The sequence below is a fragment of the Berghia stephanieae genome, chromosome 10 (genome assembly GCF_034508935.2).
Source record: "Berghia stephanieae isolate SIO BIC M18660-M18661 chromosome 10, UCSD_Bste_1.3, whole genome shotgun sequence".
Lineage (NCBI taxonomy): Eukaryota > Metazoa > Mollusca > Gastropoda > Nudibranchia > Aeolidiidae > Berghia > Berghia stephanieae.
Genome location: NC_088369.1, coordinates 11,203,549 through 11,225,381, shown reverse-complemented (window position 1 = coordinate 11,225,381; position 21,833 = coordinate 11,203,549). Strand labels below are relative to the sequence as shown.

The following is a 21,833-nucleotide window of genomic DNA, read 5'->3' as shown; positions in this document are numbered from 1 at the left end:
AGAATAACTCAAGCCAAACAGGCCTTCATGGACCTGGGAAACATTTTGAAAAACAAACAGATGTCGTTCGGGATTAGATTCCGAGTCTTGAAGTGCTACGTGTGGCCAATCTTGTTATACGGATGCGAAAGCTGGACTACAAATGCAGAAACACAAAAGAACATTGAAGCTTTTGAAATGTGGTGCTTGAGAAGGATGCAGAGAATATCGTATACTGCACACAAAACGAACGAAGAAGTGCTAAAACAAACATACCAACAAAGGAAACTAATGCCCTTAATAGTGGATCGACAACTATCCTTTTTCGGACACATAGTAAGGAAAGATAAGAATGAATACCTGGCAAGTTGTGGAAAAATACCTGGTAAACGCGCCCGGGGAGACAAAGAAAAACACTCATAGACCAACTGAAGGGCTTCACCAGCCTAACAATCCAAGAGCTGTTTGAAAAGGCAAGAGACAGGGAGGAATGGAGAGAGATAATTCATGCAGTATCCGAAGCCTGGACCAGGCATGGAACCTAGAAGAAGAAACTTGTGGGGAAAATAATGGTTTAATGGGAGTTGAAGGAGTAATGGTGGGGGTGGGGGTGGTGGTGGTGTTAGGGGTAGTGGTTGTGGTGGTGGTGGTAGTGGTAGTGGTGGTAGTGGTTATAGTAGTAGTAGTCGTAGTAGTAGTAGTAGTAGTAGTAGTAGTAGTAGTAGTAGTAGTAGTAGTAGTAGTAGTAGTAGTAGTAGAGAGTAGTAGAGTAGTTAGTAGTAGTAGTAGTAGTAGTAGTAGTAGTAGTAGTAGTAGTAGTAGTAGTAGTAGTAGATAGTAGTAGTAGTAGTAGTAGTAGTAGTAGTAGTAGTAGTAGTAGTAGTAGTAGTAGTAGTATAGTAGTAGTAGTAGTAGTAGTAGTAGTAGTAGTAGTAGTAGTAATAGTAGTAGTAGTAGTAGTAGTAGTAGTAGTAGTAGTAGTAGTAGTAGTAGTAGTAGTAGTAGTAGTAGCAGTAGTAGTAGGAGGAGGAGGGGTAGTAGTACTTATAATAAAAATCGTAGAAAAAGTGGTAGTAGAAGTTGGAGCAGCAGTAGTATTGTGCAAGTATTAGTCGTCATTGTCTTTTGCTTGTTGCGGTCCTTCTTCTTCTTCTTCTTCTTCTTCTTCTTCTTCTTCTTCTTCTTCTTCTTCTTCTTCTTCTTCTTCTTCTTCTTCTTCTTATTATTATTATTATTATTATTATTATTATTATTATTATTATTATTATTATTATTATTATATTATTATTATTATTATTTATTATTATATTATTATTATTATTATCCTACTCCTTCTTCTTCTTCTTCTTCTTCTTCTTCTTCTTCTTCTTCTTCTTCTTCTTCTTCTTCTTCTTCTTCTTCTTCTTCTTCTTCTTCTTCTTCTTCTCCTTCTTCTTTTTCTTATTCTTATACTTCCTCTTATTCCTCCTCCTCCTCCTCCTCCTCCTTCTCTTCCTCCTCTTATCTTTATATTCCCCTGCTTCCTCCTTCCCCCTCCTCTCTCCCTCCCCTTATTTATTTTTTTCTTACACCACCTTGACTTCAATGACAATTTAAATTATATAATAATATATGAAAATACTCCCCAAACTCTCTTTCCTTGTCCACAGATTCTGGGACACCGAGCTGGACGTTGTCAACGAGGACATCACCAAGTCCCAGGCCTCTGTCATCATGCACGAGACACCCAAAGATACGGAGATGTTTAATAGTGAGATTACCATTGACGAGGAGAAGGAGGAAACCACCACAGACACTGTAATGATAAATATGGTTGCCTTTTTGCTATCGTCGTCTATTTTCATTTGTTTGGTCGTCGTCATAATTAGCATCATCATCATCATCATCATCATCATCATCATCATCATCATCATCATCATCATCATCTCCATCATCATCATCATCAATATCATCATCATCATCATCATCACCATCATCACCATCATCACCATTATCATCATCATCATCATAATCATCATCATCATCATCATTATCATCATCATCAGCATCATCATCATCATCATCATCATCATCATCATCATCATCAGCATCATCATCATCACCATCATCACCATCATCATCATCATCATCATCATCATCATCATCATCATCACCATCATCATATCACCATCATCATCATCATCATCATCATCATCATCATCATCATCATCACCATCATCATATCACCATCATCATCATCATCATTACCATCATCATCATCATCCTCATCATCATCATCATCATCATCATCATCATCATCACCAATATCATCATCATCATCATCACCATCATCATCATCATCATCACCATTATCATCATCATCATCATCATCATCATCATCATCATCATCATCATCATTAATATCATCCACCATCGTCATTTCTATTCCAGGTTACTTCCACCCTAGAAGAAGAGCAGCACACATTCATCATCACAGGTGTCCTTGACCCCAGAGACGACAGGACCAAGTTGACCCTTCAAGAGGCCATCATGCTTGGCATTGTGGATCAGACCAAGAATACTTACAACAATCCTGTCACTGGAAAGGTCAGTTGGTCTTTGTGTATAATTTGTCCAACTTGATAATTTAACCTGAGCTTTTATACTTTGCTTCGTATCCGAAAAGTACGGAGTCCGGAGTCCGATCGGAGTCACCTCGCCCTAGTTCAATTTGCCGCGCTGCACTGCGACTGACGCCTGAGTTATTCCATTCTTCCCTTGGAATAGACCCTAGAGATAAATTTCCCCTATGGGATGAATAAAGAGAATTGTTATTTTATTTATTTATTTATTTATTTATTTATTTGTTCATTTATTTATTATTATTTTTTTATACATCACAACATCTACTAAACGTGCTCAAAGCGCTTTACATGGTTTCCAAAGCCAACAGCTACATTTAACATGTAGGACGAGCCATGACGCCTTTTTCACGAAACCCCAGGTTTGAGAGGGTATTTTTTGCCAAGACGAGGGTCATTTTAATCCATTGATATATGAAGAATGAGTTTTCTGGCCAAATTAAAAAATAATATTGTTTTTTTTTTAGTTGTAATACAACCAATAATTCTTCTTTCACTTCCAAGTCCTCATACTGGGTGGTGTTCCTGACCTCCCATAGTGGGCAGGGAGGTACATACTGTGTCTTCTATCCCCTTATATCTGTTTTCCAACATGCTTTCTGTCTTTGTCTTGGAATGAGATTACTTGGTTTTGTCCTGGCCCTGGCCGGAGTCCTGGCTGGGAGAGAAACAGTCAAATGGATAGTTATTGTTTTGGGAGAATATATTTATTTCCTTGTATATCATCTCTCTGTTATTTATTATTATATTTGTCATTTTGAATGTATAGTGTAAGTATTTGAGTGTATTCCTCTTTGTTGGATTTTGTTCTTATGTCCGGATGAGACTTATAGGTGATCTCAAACTAAGTACATTGGTGGTATGCTCTTGGAATCTACATCTGATCCCTATTTTTCTCAGTTCCCCTATGTCTTACTTTATCTTAGGTGCTTTAATTGTAATTCTAGAACTTTTTACTATCCCATTTTTTTCCTTTTTACTGGCGCTGATATGACCTAAATGTGTTGCAAGCGCTGTAAATCCCTTAAAACAAACAAACAACAAGTCCTCTAAGTATATTATAACTGTTTCTCTTTTTTATCGTTTCACAGTCAATGCCGATGCCTGAAGCCATGAACGAGGGGCGAATCATTATGGAGTTTGTCAGTAGGAAGAAGATCAGAGAGGAACAAAATTCCTATGGACTCATTACTATCAAAATCACAAAGGTGGGTGCTGGACATAGATTTAATTGTTATAAGATGTTCAATGGATTTGTCTTCTTAACTCACTCAATCCTAGAGATTTTTGCTACTTTTCAAAATTAGAAAAAAATGTATTAAAAATGAGCATGTACACAAATAGTTTTATTCAACTACCATTAACATGCAAAAACTATAAAACTATTAGAGCTTCGATACTACGCCTATCATTTGTCTCAGAATAAATAGGCATGGGGTAAAAGTAACCCGGGTAAACTACGGATATAGTCGGTGTCAGGGTTGAGTGAGTTAAGGGTACAATAATTGTATGCATAGAATGACGTCAATTATTGGCAATCATAAGTTCATCTTGAAGTAAAGTAGATACCATCAGAAAGAGGCAGTTACGATGTCTGGGACATGTGTGGAGAAGAGGCGGAAAGGAAAAGTTGGTATCATCTGATCTGGGATGATCGAAGGAAAGAGATCTAGAGGAAGACAGAGAATGACATATTTAAATAACCTAAGAATGGCCGAATGTGATTTTAAAAGCAACACAGATTTCATGCGCACCGCAGAGGATCGTAAGTCGTGGAGACAGCTGACCGGCAACGTGCTCAAGAGTACAAGCCATGATAGATGATAATCTTATTGTGGTGATGAAGTTGTGACGAAGAAATGAAGCTCACTTTTTCATTCCTACTGGGTGGAGTCTGTTTTCCTCATTTCCGATAGACTAGCATCCAATACATTGGGTAGCAAGCAATTGCTATTGCCCACTTCACACTATATATAGAGACACAGGGATAAACTCCAGCTTCAAGGCCCTAATGGCAGTTCTGAAGTTCTACTTCATGTCTGTTTTATGTATTTTTCCTGACTGCACATACAGATATTATTATCTTTTATCCAGTCTGTTTGGATTTAGCGTGAAATATTGTCGTTTTTAGTTGTTTCTTTTGTTGGCTGAAGAAGGGGTTCGAGTCCAAAACAGTCTCTGTTTAGTCATCTGTTCTTATTATTTTTTTTTTTTTTAAGCTGCAATATCCAAATCTTGTCAGTAGAGCTTACTTTGTAGCACTGACATAAACTAGAATCAGAGATCTTTTATCCAATTTGTTTGGATTGAGCTTGAAATATTGTCGTTTTAGTTGGTGTTTTTTTGTTGGCTGGAGAAGGGTTTTGAGTCTAAAACGTTCTCTGTTTAGTCTTCTGTTTTTTTTCTTTCTTTTTTTGTTTTTGGTGTGTTTTTCTTTTCTTTTTTTTTGTTTTTGTTTTCAAGCTGTGATATTCACATCTTGTAAGCAGAGCTTACTTGTAGCACTGAAATAAACGGTTCCTTTTACTTTATTGTATGTAGAATGATAACATAATGGCCTCTGCTAAAAACGTGAACTACTAGGACTTCATGGCCTCTGCCAACCCCTCCCCCCCCCCCCCCGCCCCCCCCCCCCCCCCCCAAATCGCCAATGTGTTTCTATGTTAAATGTTTCATTGTACTAACTGTATAATTTATATTGTAAAGGGCCCAGCAGAGCTTGTGTTTTACACGAGAATGAGCGCTTTATAAATTTGTATTATTATTATTGTTATTATTATTATTATTATTATTATTATTATTATTATTATTATTATTATTATTATTATTATTATTATTATTTTATTATTATTATTATTATTATTATTTTTATTATTATTATTATTTATTATTATTATTATATATTTATTATTAATATTATTATTATTATTATTATTATTATTATTATTATTATTATTATTATTATATTATTATTATTATTATTATTATTATTATTATTATTATTATTATTATTATTATTATTATTATTATTATCCTATCACCAGGAGACGAGACCCTACACCATCAAAGAAGTGGTGGACCCCAAGACAGATGAAAAGATTAGCGTGGGAGAAGCAGTCAAGAGAAAGATTCTGGACTCCCACAGTACCCATTACAAGTAAGGCATAATTTGTAATAGGACGCTATCAAAGGCAGTACCCATTACAAGTAAGGCATAATTTGTAATAGGACGCTATCAAAGGCAGTACCCATTACAAATAAGGCATAATTTGTAATAGGACGCTATCATAGGCAGTACCCATTACAAGTAAGGCATAATTTGTAATAGGACGCTATCATAGGCAGTACCCATTACAAGTAAGGCATAATTTGTAATAGGACGCTATCATAGGCAGTACCCATTACAAATAAGGCATAATTTGTAATAGGACGCTATCACAGGTAGTACCCATTACAAGTAAGGCATAATTTGTAATAGGACGCTATCACAGGCAGTACCCATTACAAGTAAGGCATAATTTGTAATAGGACGCTATCACAGGTAGTACCCATTACAAGTAAGGCATAATTTGTAATAGGACGCTATCAAAGGCAGTACCCATTACAAATAAGGCATAATTTGTAATAGGACGCTATCACAGGTAGTACCCATTACAAGTAAGGCATAATTTGTAATAGGACGCTATCAAAGGCAGTACCCATTACAAGTAAGGCATAATTTGTAATAGGACGCTATCACAGGCAGTACCCATTACAAGTAAGGCATAATTTGTAATAGGACGCTATCAAAGGCAGTACCCATTACAAGTAAGGCATAATTTGTAATAGGACGCTATCACAGGCAGTACCCATTACAAGTAAGGCATAATTTGTAATAGGACGCTATCAAAGGGCATTCCTCTAAAACTGACAGATGCAGTGACCCAATCATTGTAGATTTTACAAAGGAATCTGAAGTATTTAACAACAATTAATTGCCGTCAGATGATAAGATACAACAACATATTACAGTAAATCAATTATTGATATTTGCTTTTAAAAGATTATACAAAACACAGGCGAGATGTCATTTTAAAAAAAATTGATGATCCTACTTCTAATTTTGCTGGCTGTCTTTACTTATTCTGTTTTTTTTTTTGAATAAGTAAATATTAATTAAGAAAAAAATTGATCATCAGTATCATTAGTATTAGAATCATGATTAACATTAAGGTCTTCACATTGTACCTGATTGACAGATTAATACGGTTGACACAGAATATTTGAATTTAGCGTTTCTCAATGTAATTTTTTTTTGTCGTTGTTGTTTTTCCTATTGCTTTGATTGTTTGGTGTGTTTTATTAACTGAAAATAATATATTTAAAAAATATTATGCTTAATTGGTGACTATATGCAGCTTGTTATATTAAGCATATAATGAATGTTTTATACAAGTTATCTCAGTCAGATTGTGTTGTGGAATAACAACAGAATATTGTATATATAAAGTCGTATGCTTATTATTCATAAAGTAAACTTCCTCTCGTATTTATTACTATTGCATCCAATAAGGAAAGGGTGAGTGTTGTAGTCTTGTAAATTCAGATGGTAATAGTTTTTATTATTAGTAGATGACTATATTATTTAAAACGCATATGCTGAGGGACAAAGCTATTGCAACAAAAATTCAAACAGCTATAAGTATAAGAATTCAACGATATGAGATACATCTGCCAAATAAATTTCTCCACATTTTTAAAATAAATTAAACATCAATAGTATATTTAACAGTATTTGAAGAAAAAGGAATTAAACTTCACAACCAAAAATAATAAAATACTCAACACTTAATACTTAACAATTATTGTTGGCTGAAAAAGAGTATTGGATTTTTATCGCAAAACGTTCAATTCTGAGATTTCAATGGGGTTTTATTTGTTGGTTTTTGTTTTTTTTTTTGTTTTTTTTTTTATACTGTGTTGTTCTAATCTTTTTCAGTATTTCTTACAATCTATTACAGTCTTGAAACAATCTACAGTGTCGTTGTACTTTCTGACAAGACATGTCAATACCAAGTACTTTTCTGCTGTCTGTCTGGATTTAAAGTCTTGTATTAATGCCGGTTAATTAATTAATGTACTGGGTTTTTTTATTGGCTGAAGATGCCTTTTTATCCCAAAACATTCTGTATGTAGCATTCAGTTCTTTTTTTTTTTTGAGACTGTTATATTCATTCTTCTTCGTCTCTTTATAGGCATACAAACTAGATCTACGCCAAATAATTGTTCTTGAATGAGCCATTTTTATATGAAGGCCTCGTCTATTTATCATAGAAACAGTCAAATGACTTAATTTTAAAAAAATCAATCGCGTGTTTTCAACGTTAAAATTGTCTGAATTTTTGCTGCAATATTTTTGTCCCTGCGATTATAATGTATAATAAAATCGTTTATAAACACGTACCATATTATACGATTACAAACTAAATGTGATATACCTAGACTGACATCTACCTTGTTTCTAGCTACGAACATTTATATATCAAACTGAATACCGTGGAATGGGCGGGGTGAGTAAGGCCTGTTGGGGTAACCAAGACCTGTCCCGGAGTGTAACGCCCCCCCCCCCACCCCCACCCCCACCCTCCATTGAACGATATTAAACAAATATATAAATACCCATGTGCAATTGAATGTAAGCTTCAATTGAATATACGAAAACAGATAAAATGGACGTTTAGGGTTTCCCCTTTATCAACAATACAGGATGAATGAAACACCACAGACGAATGAGATAATGTGATAATGTATCTCATTCGTCTGTAGTGTTTCATTCATCCTGTATTGTTGATAAAGGGGAAACCCTAAACGTCCATTTTATCTGTTTTCGTATATTCAATTGAAGCTTACATTCAATTTCACATTGTTATTTATTTCTCCGAGCTTCGAGCAGCAATATTTGCATTTAAACAAATATAGTAAAATGTACATCATATTATAGATTTCACCTTTCCCCACACTTTAGAGAAAGAACATTGGACAAGATATTTTTTCAAAATATTTTTGAAAAAGCAAAACAATGTGAACCTATAATTTTTAACAGGGAAGAAAGAATAGGGAGAAAAAGTTATCAATCTCAATCTTGTGTAAACTCCAGTTTGTTGGTTTTTAAACCGCTGTTTTGAATAAGATGTTTTTCATGATATTTATCGTATGATTTGTGTATCTTAAAGGTATCTAGATTTAGATATTTGTTAAATATTTGTAGTCACTAAAAATATAAACCTTTATATTTCATTAGATACATACACTTTCACTTTTCGACTATCTAAAAAAAAAGAAAATATATCAACTAATTTCTTCAATATTTTCCTATCTTCTATCACATTATGTATATTTATCATCTCATAAATGTGTAGTACATAATAATATGTTTAATTTAGTTTAGATGTAGTTTTACATTTTCATTTTAACATATTCATTTTAGCTTATATTATCTTACACCCTGTTATTCGTTCAAGTCAAAAAAATTCACACACAAAATTGTGGCATTACTTATCTTTCACACCGTTTGTTCCTCACATGGTTGTGTTGGAATATAAGACAGACAAGTCTATTTTGTGTGCTTTTTATATGTGACCCATCGTCTCAAAACGGTATTATGTCGGACGAACCACATGCCTAAAAGCCGAATTTATTATGAAACTGGTCAAAAATATAAATTGGTGGCAGTATATATGCAGCCCCTTTCTAGTGTGATATCCAGATTCAATCTGAGTTATCATTTTTATGCAGATGATACGCAAAATATGATTCAGCACCCCTTAGTAATTTACAGTTCTTAATACAACGAATTACGAGCTGTTTTAATGAGATTAAATCTTGGATGTACCACAATAAGTTAAAATTAAATGATAGTAAAACTGAGATTTTAATGTGTGGAAGACCGAGTATCCTTAAACAGGCAAATAAATCACTAATTACTCTCGGAAATAGCACAATAGAATTTTCAAATAAAGCAAAAAACCTTGGCGTCATCATTGATAAAGATCTTTCCATGACAAGCCACGTGAATAACACCATACAATCTATGTACATAGAAATGAAAAAAATAAGCAAAATTCGTAATTTAATACCGAAGCATATAACAGAACTTTTAATTAATTCCTTGGTTTTATCTAAATTGGACTATTGTAACTCCCTTTGGGCGAATTTAACTAAAGACAAAATTAGCAAACTTCAGGTTGCTCAAAATAACGCAGCCAGGCTCATTGTACGCAATAACAAAAAATACCCGTCAGCAACTCTTCTTCTCCGTGAGTTACATTGGCTTCCTGTTGAAAAAAGAGTTGCCTATAAGATTTGTACTGTTGTCTACAAATCCCTAAGCACGAACAGTCCCTCCTATATTAAAGACCTTCTAAACATATATGTCCCCAATAGAAACTTGAGGTCAAGCAATGACCAATCAATCCTTGTCAAACCTAAGCCGTTGCGTAAAATAGGTGAACAGTCTTTTCAATTTTCGGCCCCCCATTTTTGGAACTCTCTCCCGTCACACGTGAGATGCTCGGATTCGTTGACAACGTTCAAATCTCGCTTAAAGTTTTATCTTTTTACGTCATAATGTTGCAATATTATTTTCATATTTTGTTGTTGTTAAATTGAATTCGTATCACGTTTCCTTCACACTTGTCTCACTGTAATATGTTTTGTTTTATATCACTGTAAAGCGCTTAGAGCCTGTGACAACGGGGTAAAGCGCTATATAAATGCCATTTATTATTATTATTAGCACCTAAAAATGTGATATCCATTCTCCTCAATAAAACGTAAAAACTCAACACAAGTCTGATATTTCTGGCTATAAATTCAATTTTCAAAATTTTAACCAACCCGACTTAATACCGTTTTGAGGCGAAGGGTCACATATATCAGATATCGTCACAATAGGGAAGAAAAATGTAATGTCAAAAAAACTGGTACCTATTTTATTGGAAGTGTACCCCCCCCCCTCACCCCCCAGCCCCCCCCCTCCCCTCACCCCCAGCCCCCTCCCCCCACTTTCGGAGGACTGGATACACACCGTGTGGAATTCATCTTCTGGTTTCAGAGTGATGGCATCTCCTTTTCTATTCTTAATAGTGGCCGAGTGGTTAAGGCATTGCACTGTGATCCGGATGACCCGGGTTCGAGTCCCGCTTCAGGCACTTTCGTCTTTTTTTTCTTTGAGCAAGATTATTAACCCCCAATTTGCTCACTTGGACAACATGGGTGATTCCTGTTGACATCAGACATCTTGTTTGATGAGTTATCTATATTCCTTCGTGAAATGCCTAGGCGACGATATCTTATGATATCGTGGCGCTAAAGGCATAATTAATTAATTAATTAGTGTAATGTGTTGGTCGTCATTATTGACCATCCATTCTCGCTCGTTTACGTCCCTTAAGTCCTATACATCTTGCTACTGAAAAAGTTATGCTACCTTTATTATGTAACCTATCCATTATCAGTGCTCCGAAGGACTGGTTACATACATACACACTTCCAATAATTTAGGAACCAAAAGAGTAGAGTAGAGGATTTGAGGATTTGATATCACACGGAGTTTCTCCCCTAGTTCAGTGGTAAAAGGCGTCGAATAGACAACCTACTGTGTAGCCTAAAATACCTAAACATTTGGTTCTAGTTGGCTTGTTGGGCGAATGATTGAAGAATTATGATGCATTACGGTACAATAGTAGATATGTTCTAAATAAATATACTCGCTTCTTCCCTACAGTTTTAAAACTAAATTTGGTTACTACGGTATAATCATTCTTATTAATTAAATATGCCTTCGAATATTTTATTGGATTATATATTGATGAAATGATGCACGAATTTCCCTTTTTTTGTATGCAAAATTCAAATAACTGTGAGTGATATTTTAAAGCTTGTAACTGTTACAATAGATTTGGTATCAAGCTCCAGAAACTGCAGTAAACTGCTTCTATTTTATTTTATTTTTCTTTAGCACGTCGTGTTCTGGAAAGATACGTATTTAAATATTTGGCCAGAAAACTCGTCTTTCAAATACAGATCGATGTAAATGACTCTCGTCTTGGCAAAAAGAAATTCTCTCAAACCTGGGACCTCGTGAGATTATACCAAGATATGAGGGTCATTTAAATCGATCGATATTTTTGAAGGACGAGTTTTCTGGCCAACTTTTGAGATACGCGCTTGTCTAGAGTACGGCCGTTAATCTGTTTAAAAAAGCATGATCTTTGGTCCATGGCTAATTTTTAATTAATTTTGCTTTCCGTTGAGTTTTATTTTTTTGGAGGTCATTATTCGCTTTTATTTTTATTTTACTTTTAATGTACGTTAATTCTTTGTTGTTGTTGTTGAGTTTTGTTTTGGTTTTGCATGATTTAATCAAATGCATGGTATTATTTTATTTTATTTGTTTATCTATTGCATGATTTTTATAACACCTAAAGCAGCATTCGCTTGATATTCAATTTTATTCCATGCAAATTGAGAAAGTCTGTTTATATTCAAAAGTAGACAATAAAATTAAACGAGTCTCTAAACCAGTATCTCTAAACAAATGTCATTCCCAGGGACAAAGACGGACAATCATTGCCCATCATAGACGCCATCCACTCAGGTCTCGTACACGTGGAGTACCACGAGATTGAAGGAGCCAATCTTGCCAAACCCGAGTGTGTCACAAAGACGTACGCCGTGCATGGAGTTGCTGATCAGAAGAAGAAGGCAAAGGTAGGGTCGTAGCCAAACCCCTTCTTTCTCTCCTCTATTCCAAAACAAACCTGCCAATCCTTCCAATTTTATCAAGAAATTTCCGATATTATTTGCTCTCATTCTTGATTTCCAGAATAAGGGAGCAGGCACTGGTGTAAAACAAAGATCTGAAAAAGAGTGCATGCAACGATGCCCAGGGATGTCCCCCTAAAGCCTGAAAACCGACTATTTGAAATCTTTTGGTTGGTTTTTTTAAAAGTTGAAAGCATTGGCTGTTTAAAGGCAACAGTTGAGGGCAATCTAGATGGATATGTATCCTTTTCTATGAATTAAGAGTGGCAACATTTGATGAAGAGAAGCTTTGCACGAAATATTTCCATATAATAATACAGGCTTCCCTAAGTGCCAGACAAAGCAAGAAAGAAAAATACAATGTAAAAATCATCCCAAAAGATTAGCTTGTCAGCTCCGACAGGGATGGGGTTTTTGGAGATGGTTTCTTCTTGTATTTTTCTTTATTGTTGTTTATGTCTGTCTGGCACAGTTTCATACACACTCTATTCAGATCTAATCAGTGGTCTGAAGGGATGGGTCGGTCGCACTTGCCTTTTTATTGTTTTTTTTTTGCGGGATATCCTTGATTTATCGTTTTTTCTTGAGAGGAGTTTTAAAAGTAAAGCCACAAACCTAGTTTCTCATCATCCCACATCTGCATCAGATTATTATCACTGTGCTTTTTTTTAAAGATGACATTTTTTTTCATGAGTAAATTCAACAAAGATTGAAAGACAGTCTTGTAATGTTTGTATTTTTAATTGACATTTTATACTGACTTGACCACAGAATCAAATTAATAGTCTTTGTAGCTGCACCATTGGTGTCTGATTACGTGCGCATATAAGCAGGCACAACACTGATTCATGTTATGTTTCGGTTATTTTTATCATAGTGTATTTATAGATTAGTATGTAGGGAAGAAAATATTCGCTATACAATTAGCGGGAAAACGAAAAAAAAAGGAACGTCCGAAGAGGAGATAGATGGATAGAGTAAAGGACGATATGAAAGAACTGGGCATGGAGGAAGATGGCACATAATTTAACCGAGATACATGGAGACAGTGGCGGTTCTAGCCTATTTACAGTGGTTGGGCAAAGATGATCCGGTCATATATATATATATATATATATATATATATATATATATATATATATATATATATATATATATATATATATATATATATATATTATTTATTTATTTATTTATTTTTTTAATTATAATTTTTTTTTCACCTTTAAAAAAAATATTTCAACCACAAATAATCACATTCACAATGAAATGACAATACCAGTAGATTTCAATTATTCCAAACGTAATCAAAAAATAATCACGAAAGAGAATACAACTAAAAACTAAAGCGACGAGACATAATGCGACAACACCTTGACAATAGAAGTCCATTTCGTTCACTCGAAAAATTAAAGAGATGCTTTAATCCCTCAACGGCGAGATTAATATTTCTGTTACATTACTGGTTTTCAGTAGTATGTAGTAACCTTAAAGTTTTCATCGAGAAGCAACAACAGCGATATGACTCGAGTTTCATTCAGAGCTGAAATTGCATCATTTTTACTGCTGTCTTGGTGGTTAGAATGATTGTGCCGGTGGTGGTAGTGGTTGGAATAGTGGTAGCGGTGGTGGTGGTGGTGGAGGAGGAGGAGGAAGACGAGGCGGTGAGGGAGGATGTAATTATGATAGTGGTTTTGGTGGTGCTGTTGGTTAGAATGATAGTTGTGGAGACGATTGTTGTACTTGTTGTTAATATTGTTGTTGTTGTTGTTGTTGTTGTTGTTGTTGTTGTTGTTGTTGTTGTTAATGATGATGATGATGATGATGATGATGATGATGATGATGATGATGATGATGATGATGACAACCACGATGTCGTCGACAATGATGGTTACCACCATACGATATTACAAAGTTTATTTAATCTTAGGCTTTCGCCAATAATTCACACAATACAATTAAGACAAAAGAATGTTATCAATCTCTCCTCATGCATTCGTTATACTATCACAATAACGACCGTGTTATCTTTACTCCTTCCCAATGCTATCTATACAAGAGTGCTATGCTCCTTCCCCAACCAACCCCTAGCTTCCCGCCTCTTCGTCGCGAACTATCTTATGTATGTATTAGCTTCAGGACGGGCAAGTACGGAATCTGCCCACCCTTCCTTTAAACGTCTTTATTTCCTCTATAACTTAGAATTCAACTCTCTCCTTACTCAGAAGAGTATTTCTCGTATACTAATTCAATTGTTGAGAAAACCAAAATGGTGGTTGTATTAATATTTATTTAGTCGTGACTTTTGAATAAAATGTTTTGTTTTATTAGAGGAAATACAATAGAAAATTACATTGTTTTGCAAAATTATTTAGTCTGGCAATAAAAATACAGCGGTAATTACTTTAAGAATAATAAAAAAAAGAACTAACAAATTAATTTGTTAAAAAACAAAAACAAAAAAAACAACAAAAAACAAATAAGAAAACAATTTAAATAAATGAGTTTTGAGAAGTACTTAAAGAAAACGAGAAAAAAAAGAAATAATTTAAATGGATAAACAAATATATAAAAACAACACAAATTAATACTAAATTGATATAATATTAGTAAGTTAATAAATTTAATTCAATACTGGAACCTTCCCAAAGTCATTACATCAATGGTACCAGCACAAGTAAGGCAATAAATAAGAAAAAGTTCGTTTGCCAAAAGCTCTATTCAGTGTTCACTGGTTATTAAGGTGGGCTCATTTGAATTAGCCCGACCTAGTACTAGAGAGGCCAGACAGCAAAAATCGGAGTTAGTTCACCGTCAGGCGACGTGACGATGAGATGACGATGTGGGCGGAGTGGAGTGGTTGGGGAGGGGAGGGGGGGGGGGGTGTTGATAAAAAGAACAGGAGCGTATCCTGGTTTATGCATTACGGGGTGCATGGTCATTCGCAATCTATCAAAAATACACACAAATTGATTTCAGTACGAAGTATCAAGTTTAAGTAGTAACTTTTGAAATTATCTAATTTAGATTAGATTATTTCGGACCTGGTAATACAGCTTATAACTTGAAAAAAACAGGCTGGTATTTGCCCACCCTGCCCATTATTACCAGCCGTCCCTGCATGGAGATGTGGCATTCACTATGGTAACACAGCAGATTGCGTAATAAGTTGAAAGAAGAAGAAGAAGAAGAAGAAGAAGAGAAGAAGAAGAAGAAGAAGAAGAAGAAGAAGAAGAAGAAGAAGAAGAAGAAGAAGAAGAAGAAGAAGAAGAAGAAGAAGAAGAAGAAGAAGGAGGAGGAGGAGGAGGAGGAGGAGGATGCGGTTAAGGAGGAGGAGGAGTATATTTATAGACTGTCTTTGTTCCATCCTCAGGTTTCCTTTGCCGATGCTGTGAGAGACGGTTTGTTGGACAAGGAGACAGGGCAGTACATTAACAATTTGACAGGGGTCAAGGTCGGAGTTCAAGAGGCCATCATGAAAGGGTTCATCAAGGCAAGAGTCATCACCGATCCCAGCAAGTTGGAGGTCAACCCCGAGAACACTATCATCGTTGAAAAGCTGGCCAGTGCCAAGAGTAAAATAATGCGTGCAGTAAAAGCTGCCAAAGCTTTCAAAAAGTAATTCCATAGCATGGTAGTTAGAGAAATACCGTGAACTGGGGTCACTTTGTCAAAAGGGGAGAAACTTGGCCTATTTGAAGTTATACCAATTAGAGATTGTTTCATTTTGTGGCAGTTTTTTCCTTTAATGAAAATTCTAGTGTTTAATCCTCTCCTTACCAACTATAGGAAATTAATCGTCACATTCATTACGATACAACCAACATTTTATTTATTCCATTTTCTCGTGTACATCATAAAATTTAAAGAAAATGAACATTGTGTTGTAGAGCATGTTTTGCTAAAGAAATTATGTATCGCAAGAACTTACTGCTATTGTGTTTGAGTGATAAAAATATATTTTTGTGTTAGTTGGGTGTGAAGATTTGGGGAAAATCCTGACAATGGCTGGTAAGGAGAGAGTTAACGGATTCAATAACTGCAACAAATCTGAGATGATTTAAAACATACAATGATCTAAATTCACATCAAGGTTTCCCTTTAAGGCAAAGTTTCCTCAATAGACGGTGTCAATATAATTCAGTGGTCACATTATAAAAGCCATAAGTATATATATATTTTTTTTTGAAAGTACGACAGTTTTTAAGATTACTAAATAAGATGAATTCAGATATGGATACGTGTTCTTAGTGACAACGTTTGAATTAATAGCTAGATTTATCCCCCTTACCTATATATAGATAATTGAAACAAGTAAGGGAGATAATCTATAAGAAGATAGATTAATGAACCTGAATGTGTCAATTTTAACTCCTTTCGTCGTTTTTGTTTTGTTTTTTGTTTTTTCAAATTTTAATTTTAATAATGTGCGCTGGTTACAAGCGTTTAGATCAATTCTAAGGATAAGAGACACATGATTAAATCTTTTGGTTTATTGCAACGCGCATGAGCTTGGTGTATTATATGGAGTATATTATGTATGATCTGCTGTAAAACTGAAGTTAATGTCTTATATTATTTGTATTGTTCAAAAAGTTGAAAAGGCTAAATGATATCACTAAATATTAAAGATTATTATTTTTAATTAAATTATTCTTATTTTTTTTAATTTACCTAATTTTTTTTTTTTAATTTTCAATGCTTATACATGCTGATCAGTACATAGGACAAGCATTTTTTTCTTCATAAGATTGAATTCAAATCAATACGAGTATAATTCAGTGTAACATTTCCTGAAATGGGCAAGCAAAAACATGCTGTTATCCGTCTTCATTAAGAGTACATTTTAAAAATATTAAATCAAATAAATTTCTTTTGATAACTTACGTGATTGACATAGATGTCCAATGCCACCCCCCCCCCTATCGTATCTGAACAGAAAAATTTCAGATATAGCAGTTAACTGTCTTTTTATTTTTGAATTAGTTTATGGGGTAAAAATGTTTGATCATTTTTTTAAAAATTGTAACTTTAATTCTATCTCAGAAAAATTTAACATTTTGCGGACGTGTTCATTTAAAATCTTTGGCTATTTATTCAATGCTTGATGTAGAAACGAGAATAATATTTATAGAGTATGATTATAATATTTGGCTTGAGAAAATGGTTTTTTGCTCAAGCCCAGACAGCGGAGGGGCGGCGGGTGATCGAATTCAGTACCTTTCGGGTACGAAGCAAAGACCGTACCGCTAAGTCACGCTACCCCCCAATTTAATACTTGGGTAAATTCAAGGACTTTAAAAAAAAAATTTTCAAGCAGTGACCCTGTGAGATATAGCTGTCGATTAGTTTTACTTATGACGTGATGATTTGGAATTTGTATTATCAATAAGGTGCTAACAGATTAATCAATAATTATCATTGATTATGTAATCCTCATATGATTTTTTGATAATGGAATGCTTGTTAAAAAATGCTGATCAAAAATAAATGATTTGATTTCCTTAATGATAAAGATAACCTTTAGGTGATAAGTGCGTTTTAAGTAAGTGTTAAATATGTATTTAGTTTAAATTATGATACAATGAAATTCTAAATTTTTATTATCAATCATTGTATTGTTTGTGTATATTTTATGATATAATTCATATCTTTATGATGTCGTTCATTTTTATACTGCTGTCTCATTTATAGCCTAATTACATTACTCACTTATTATATTATATATATATATATATATAATATATATATATATATATATTATATATATATATATATATATATATAATATAAGGATGCATTTTTAATTTTAAACCCATTCTAATACCATTTTAAAAACATTTTTGTAATGTATAGTAATCAAATTGACAATTTTAGTCAACTTTTAGGCGAAATCCTTTCATAGTTTGAAAAAATATAATACGGAAACTGATTTTAGAAAAGAATGAACATTCCATGGATTACATTGATATGCATCTTACTTTGAGGAAAAATTGTTATAGGTGTGTTAACTCACTCAATCCAGGAGATTTTTGCTACTTTTCAAAATTGGAAAAAAAATGTATTAAAAACGAGCATATACATAGATAGTTTTATTCAACTATCATTAACATGTAAAAACTAATAAACATTAGCTTTGATACTACGCGTATAATTTGTCTCAGAAAAAAGTAATAAATAGGCATGGGGTAAAAAGGTAACACGGGTATATTACGGATATAGTCGTTTTTAGGGCTGAGTTAGTTAAACAATGTAAAAACTATGAAAATGTTTTTATACGTGTATAATAATAATAACAACAGAGCTAATAACAGAGCAATGAAAAACCAAGCGTCGCCATTAAGCGCCACCGGAAGTATACAATGTTCAATACTCTTATCATTATATTGTAGTTCATATTGTATTCGTGAATTACAGGGTGTTCACGAAGGCTGGGTAGATGTTGTACTTCATTCACTATTTATTTATTCACGCTATAGGCTGTATAGAAGGAACGAATTTGACGTCACTCAGCTCTTTGTTTTTTTTTGTTTTTGTTTTTTTGTTTTTTTTTTTTGTTTGTTTGTTTTTTTTAGACAGCCATTTTGGTAAATTAATTTTCACTAAGTTATATCAGATGATTAACGTTCAAAGTTACACATAGATACATACTTTTGTTTGGTGATTTGTTTTATCCGGCTGACAGATGTTGTGAGTATTTTACCTATATGCATAGCATCTATAGATTTGGCTGAGAGAGATAAGTTGTAATAACTGATGAAGGAAGTCGCCTATTGTCACTATACAATTCGATTGAATTTCAATAGTGAAGGAGTTGTGAACCAATCAATACCATCAACCCTTACTCTATGGACACCCCTGTAGATATAATATCAGTTGTGTATATTCCGTAATACAGTGCCGCCCAAAGTGAGAAGAAAACTACAAGATAAATACCCCCCCCCCCAAATAAAATAATAATAATAATTTAAAATCAATTTTTCCGAAAGAAGAAGACTGGTTTTTCGGGAGTTTATCTTTTCTTTTGTTTTTCTTTCTACTACTTTGTCTGACACTGTTTCTATTTATACATCTTTTGGATTTATATTATTTTTTTAGACCAGTGCCTTCTCATTCATTTTTACTATCTATTATCCATATTCATATTTCATGATCTCTCTCTCTCTCTGTCTCATTCTATGGTGAATGTAAAACACCGTCAGAAATCACCAAAAGCGAAGTTTAATATCAAAATGTATATAATATATAACATAATATGATATAATCATTATGGCGATTTACATTATTTCATTCTCATACTTATTTTCTATATCTGGCAATTACGAGCCATATCAGATTTGACCGAAGTAAGAGTTGTCAGATTGTTCTTTTTTAAGTTTCTTTTTTTTTATATTGTCGTTACATTCAGTTTGAATCCAAAAAAAATAAATTCAATAACAACTCGGGTTCTCTTGAACACTTTTCTAATAAATCATGTGTATGCGTATATATGTGTGCGTGTGATTGTGGTGTGTGTGTGTTTGTGATTGTGGTGTGTGTGTGTGTTTGTGATTGTGGTGTGTGTGTGTTTGTGATTGTGGTGTGTTTGTGTTGATTGGTGGAGTGGGTGTGTATGTAATTTAATTGAGTTTTTTTTTCATCATTTTGTTCATGGTGATTTGTTTAAAGTGAAAAACGTTTACCTGACTTTGAATACATACAACGAATTGAAAAAAGATATTATATTTCTTTGCCGGGTTTGATAAATCCGTACAAGAACGGCCTTGCGTAAGATAAAATAGACATGCAAATAAAATGATTTGAAGATGTTTATGAGACGAAGTTAGAAAGAGAATAGGATTCAATAATCTGATGTCACGTCCGTCCAGCAACCAGCAGCTTGGTTGTAGACAAAGAAATTAGGTACTTTTTTATTCTTCATGCTGGCTATAACTTTTTCACATGTCATGTGATCAGAATGTATAAAATGGAAACACTTTTATGCACGTGGGAGAAGTATTACATAAGGGCATTCTCTATTGTTCCGATAGTTAAGAACCAGTTACTAAGTTACTATGCATCATTACGAGGGAAGTGACGTCACGACTGTTGAAGCGTATTATGGCAATTATTTGTAGTGTTAAATTATATGTAAAGTGTTGGTGAAAAGTGAGGACAACGTTGATACCCTGTCCACACATTTTAAACCTTTGTGAAACAAATTCTGCTGTTCTGTTGGAACTAGATCGTCAGATTTATTGTTCTGTTTTACATTATTTAATTGTAACGGATAAACCCCGTTTTGTTTCCTTCAAGTTTACAAATAACTTTTTTTAAAGAGTATTTTTGTGGCGAACGTCAGATTAACGACTTTTTGGCATGAACTCAAAAGCGAAATTGAAAGACTTGACAACCAGTAAGGAGAAAGAAACATCTGATGGAAAAAAAAAGTTAGGATGATTTTATATCATGAATATATGGCCAAGTGAGAATGACGGTAAATATTGTTGTGTTGACAACTCTGCTAATTTGGGCAACTTCTGAGAAAAGAGATTTTAAAAATCTATATTTTATACCTATATGATGCTATTTTTAAAACTATTTTTATTTAGATACCATTCCATATAAATTATTTTTATACATAAATATATTTTATTTAGATATATCTAAAAATTATTTATACATGTATTTATTCATAATAATATTTACTATAAATGATTTACTTTTTATGAAAGATACAGCTAGCTATGCAAAGTTGTGTAAAATTCCTGTGTTTATATCAACATTTCTGTCTTTATATACGTTACTGTGATGAGCTTATATTTTATATGTCACACCAAATGAACAATTCCAAAATGTCACATTCCAAATAAAGGTTTGAAACTTATTATATTGATAGAGGAAGAGAATGCCAAGTCACTATTTCATATGTGGTGGGTGGCTAGTTGTAACATATTATGTGATTGGCTGAGATATGGTTGGGTGGATAGGTGTAACACAATTTGTGATTGGCTGAAATAATTGACATTTGGTGTCAAAACACTATCATTGTATTTCGCATAGATTTTTAACAAATTGTTCATTTTATCACTCAAAAAATTACGTGTGTGTGTGTGTGTGTGTGTGTGTGTGTGTGTGTGTTTTGGAGAGTTTGTAAAGATGTATATTTACATAGCTCTCGTTCTTTATGTAAAACGTTCTCGTTTGTTGTTTGTTTGTTTGTTTGTTTGTTTTTAATATTTGGTTTGTTTGCTACTTCTGAAGTATAGATCTGACATTATTACATTTATTATTTTGCAAATTTTATCATGCCAACTCATTAAATCATTCAAACCGTTTGAACGACTTCAATTTTTTCTTTTCTTTTCCTTTGCTTTTGTTTTTGTTTTTGTTTTTTGTTTTGTTTTTTTGTCAAGAGCAGTGTGTCATACCGGACTCCCCCTTCCTGAG

General features: G+C 33.7%; 1 protein-coding gene across 11 annotated transcripts in view; it reads left to right on the top strand.

Moving 5' to 3' along the window:
- The window catches only part of LOC144980502 (uncharacterized), a 136,668-nt gene extending 118,560 nt beyond the window's left edge, over nucleotides 1–18,108 (top strand). For all 11 annotated transcript variants that reach the window (XM_078928133.1, XM_078928132.1, XM_078928127.1 and 8 more), the window contains 6 exons: nucleotides 1,629–1,776; nucleotides 2,410–2,565; nucleotides 3,692–3,808; nucleotides 5,645–5,757; nucleotides 12,191–12,350; nucleotides 15,778–18,108. In XM_078928133.1, the coding sequence (XP_078784259.1) occupies nucleotides 1,629–1,776; nucleotides 2,410–2,565; nucleotides 3,692–3,808; nucleotides 5,645–5,757; nucleotides 12,191–12,350; nucleotides 15,778–16,026 (943 nt within the window). In that variant the 3' untranslated portion in view covers nucleotides 16,027–18,108. The remainder of the gene's footprint in view (nucleotides 1–1,628; nucleotides 1,777–2,409; nucleotides 2,566–3,691; nucleotides 3,809–5,644; nucleotides 5,758–12,190; nucleotides 12,351–15,777) is intronic.
- The last annotated feature ends 3,725 nt before the right edge of the window (nucleotides 18,109–21,833 follow it).